The 4,014-nt window shown below is 34.8% G+C and overlaps 1 protein-coding gene across 2 annotated transcripts; it reads left to right on the top strand.

Moving 5' to 3' along the window:
• Positions 1-3,404, top strand: LOC104084490 (uncharacterized). 2 transcript variants are annotated; one of them, XM_009588365.4, is made up of 3 exons: positions 1-135; positions 1,193-1,844; positions 2,262-3,404. In XM_009588365.4, the coding sequence occupies exons 2-3, from the start codon at positions 1,239-1,241 to the stop codon at positions 3,090-3,092; spliced, it is 1,437 nt and encodes a 478-aa protein (XP_009586660.1). In that variant the 5' UTR covers positions 1-135; positions 1,193-1,238; the 3' UTR covers positions 3,093-3,404. The 2 variants fall into 2 exon arrangements, with proteins under 2 accessions (XP_009586660.1, XP_009586661.1); XM_009588366.3 differs by having other exon boundaries at positions 6-135; positions 1,190-1,844.
• The last annotated feature ends 610 nt before the right edge of the window (positions 3,405-4,014 follow it).

Here is a 4,014-nt window from a genome sequence, read left to right as displayed (position 1 = left end):
AAAAGAGTAAATTATTGAGCGGGAGCAAAGGTAACCCATCGGGGCTTTTAGTGTTAGGAGGAAAAGTTACAGTAGTAAAACCCTTGAGTAGCTTCCAGTAGTGATCAAAGAAGAAGAAAACGACGATCAACAAAGGTATTTTTCCACCACCTCCTCCTCCTTCTTCTTCTTTGGAAATAGCAACCATTTTTTTAATTTATTTTGAAATAAAATTTACATATTTAAATATTGCATAAGTAGTTTGGAGTAGTAATTTTAAAGCTAAGAATATTTAAAAAGATACTTTAAAAATTGTTGTCAATAAATTGAGAAACAAGAGTAACTACTTGAATATTTGATGAAATAGTTGAGGCAGAAACAATCTCAGTGGTGGAACCAAAATTGCTATACCTAAGATTCAAACTTGTGGCTTCAAGTAACTTTTGAACCCTAACATTGGATTGTTTTTTTTTTAAAAAAATTTTATGTCAAGGGATTCAAAAACTTGTATATATATAAAACAATGATTTTTATCCTATTCAAAGACCTTAAGCAGTTTTTGAAAAACATTTATCACTATATTTAAATTTTCCCTTTTGTCAAGGGGATTCGAAAACTCAAAACGATTTGTGTTTTACCCTATTTGCATTCCATTGAACCCCTTCATTGAACTTAGTTTCGCTGCTAAGCAGCCTTGCTTGGACAACGCCGTCATAAAGATTAAAATAAAATGAAACAGAGGGATTATTATTAAATTGTAGATGCCTGATGATATATTTTGTATGCTTCAGGAGGTAGTATTTTAGTAGTTCTGGACTTGTAAAATTGTTGTGTAATGTTGTGCTGGTTTTGGTGTTCATTTTGGCATGTGTAATAACATATTGTTGTTTTATCAGCGTATGTTAATTCTTACCAGCATATTGCTCATTTTGTCATTTAATGAATAGAAATATATTTGTCACATGTCATGCCCCCTTAATTGTTACTCCCTTCCTCCCAATTTATGTGGAACTCTTTTCTTTTTATTCCGCCCTGAAAAAATGTCTATCTTTCTATATTTGTGTCCCCTTGTCCATATCCGTGCTATCTACTTTAAGTACTTCTTTCATTTCTTGAACAATTTTTTACATCTTTTACTTTGAGAGCTAGAAAATCCATTTCGTTCGCCCTTATCTCGACTCTGGACTAATTACTTTCTATCTCATATCAGCAGTGGTTTGCTAAATCATTAGAGTCTTCATCAGTTAATTGCTTTAAAAATGGACAACGAGCAAGAAACCAAGGTTCTCTTGAAGCTTTGGGTGGATGAAAAGAAAAATCAGGTAGTTGCAGCTGAATCCGGAGTAGATTTCATGGACATACTTGTTAGCCTTCTCACTTTACCACTGGGAACGATAATGCGACTCACTAAAGCAGAAGCCGGAGCTGTTGGTTGTATGAACAACTTGTACCACAGTGTTGAAAACCTTGACGAGGAAAATCTGTTCGCAGAGTATTGCAAAACCATGCTGCTAAATCCAAGAAATCCCTATCCAAAGTATTGCATGAAGTTGAAAGTTAATGTGGATGATTCAGACTCCGAGAAGTATTATCAGTGCTCAGATTGCTCATTTATGAGCTATTTCATGAATGTGAAGTGCCAATGTGGAGGGAAGACTAACAAAGAGAAGTTTTTGAAAGATTCAGTTGAAAATACTTGTCGTGATAAGTACATATTTCTCAAAGGAGGGATATCATTTCTAATCACTGACGATTTGCAATTCAAGTGTGCTTCTCCAAGCTCTCTTGTTCAGATGCTTTCTAATGGTGGCTTGAGTGATATGACTCATATCAGGGAGATGCTTGTAGAAGCTGGCAAGAATGAGGTAATATCCTTACCCTTTTGTAAATTGCAATAAGGTCAAGAAAATTAGTGATTACTAATTTACCAGGACTTTATAAATCTAACTACTCCCTCCGTTTCAATTTATGTGAACCTATTTCCTTTTTAGTCCATGCCAAAAAGAATGACCTCTTTCCTTATTTGGAAACAATTTACCTTTATGCAATAATTTATAGCCACACAAAATATTTGTGCCTCATTTTACACCACAAGTTCAAAAGTCTTCTCTCTTTTCTTAAACTCCGTGCCCAGTCAAATGAGTTCACATAAATTGAAACGGAGGGAGTATTATTCTGTCTTTCTGGTGATACGTTTGCTTGTACGTTTAAAATGTTTTGTTGTGATTTTTCGTATATTGCAATTAGCAGCTAGTAACATGATCCTTTTCTCGACCATTTAGGTAATTCATCTACTTGCACGTTCATTGATCTCAAAGACTCCCTTGTCTGATGCATTTCTGCCTAAGCAAAAACAAAAAAGAGCAAGACTAGACACCATCACAATGCCTGAGTCTGGAAATTTGTCATCCATTTCTGAAAATGGAACAAGTAATAACACCAAGAAATTGGAGCTGAGGCTAACACTAAGAAAGTCTACAAACAAGGTCTTGTGCGCAGAGGCAGGCAATGAATTCATTGATTTTCTCTTCAACTTCTTGACCATTCCCTTAGGATCAATTGAAGATGCTCTAAAAGGGAGTTGTGGGTTGGGTTCCATAGATAACTTGTACAAAAGTGTGGAGGCTTTAGATTCGAAATGGTTCAATACGCATGCGAATAGGAATGTTTGGGGAAGTGTGGAGAATCACAATCTTAAGAGGATATTACTCAAGCCTGGTATTGCCCCTTACCATAATCCTGAGAATCCGCTACTGCAAATCGGAACTGCAGATACTTACTTATTTGACCCAACGGACCCTGTAAGGAGCAGTTTTCTTGGCAAGTTCGGAAAGTTTGCTGAGGCACCCTCCCTTTTCTATGTTATAGACAATTTGGAAGTGAGACCTCTGTCTTCAACATCAACTATGTGCTTACTCCAAGAACTAAATGTGCCTATGTATGATATTGAAGAGCAAGTGATCAGTGTTGGCAAGTCAGAAGCATTGAGTTTGCTGAAGGCCTCTTTAACATCATCATCATCATCAGCTTTGACGAAGGGCCTAAACCACTTGTTGAAGAAGCAGATAGATGAAGATGTGAAGTGCAACCTGAAAGTTTCTCAGGCTGGTTAGCAAACACATGTACTACTTTTGCAGTACTTTCACTGTATTTGCACTCACTTGTCTATATCTTCTTGTGTTTAACCTCAAAACTTGGTCCCCTGTACACCAAAATCTTAATGCAGAGTTGAGTGTTTGCCAATGAATCAGTATGGGCAGACATCTAGGAACTACATTTTCGAAGGAAAATAACATGAACTTTCACTCTTTTGACTCAAACTCTGTCTATTTAGTGGGCAGCAAGTCCCCCATGGCTTGTAATATTGCTACTTAACTCTTTTGATGGTATATATATATATATATATATATATATATATATATATATATATATATATATATATCTCCAGTTAACCGATGGATCACTAGTTTGTAGTTTTATTAAGTTACCAGTTTTACAGGTTATGCTTCTATTGGGATAGTATTTTGTACTGATGCTTCTATTTGCGTAAGCAATACATACTCCATTCGAATTCATTTAACAACTTTCTATTAGGATTTAACTTATATACAATGACACGGTACATCATTTCAGTATAGTTTAATCTAAGTTATAATTTTAATAGATTACTTATCTTATTTTCTGGGTTATTAGTTTTACTTAAGATTCTATTGCCATATATTTGACTAAGTATATATTTACCTACAAATACATGATTTGAAATATAAAATCTAGAAAACTAAATCAAAATCTAAAACTCAAATCTTTCTGTTGTTGGCTTGGATCTATAATTAATCCTAAGGATCCTTAGGATTGGTATTTTTTTTTTATGTCCTGTAGTTTGTAGTTTTCCTGAATCAAGCTAAGTATCACAACTCGTTCTGCCCATCCCGTATATTATCCCCTTTGTTTCATGTTGAAATAGATCCTTAATAGTTACTCTCTTTCTCCTAATTTATTTAATACTTTCCTATTTTGTCTATCCCAAAAAGAATG

The sequence above is a fragment of the Nicotiana tomentosiformis genome, chromosome 7 (genome assembly GCF_000390325.3).
Source record: "Nicotiana tomentosiformis chromosome 7, ASM39032v3, whole genome shotgun sequence".
NCBI lineage: Eukaryota > Viridiplantae > Streptophyta > Magnoliopsida > Solanales > Solanaceae > Nicotiana > Nicotiana tomentosiformis.
The sequence above is the reverse complement of the archived record's forward strand: the minus strand, read 5'-3'. Positions and strand labels throughout refer to the sequence as shown.

Excerpts from the sequence above, each read along its gene's own strand:
- LOC104084490 (XM_009588365.4), top strand. The coding sequence starts at position 1,239 with ATGGACAACGAGCAAGAAACCAAGGTTCTCTTGAAGCTTTGGGTGGAT. Across the intron at positions 1,845-2,261 it reads TAGAAGCTGGCAAGAATGAG|GTAATTCATCTACTTGCACG; the intron begins GTAATATCCTTA and ends TCGACCATTTAG.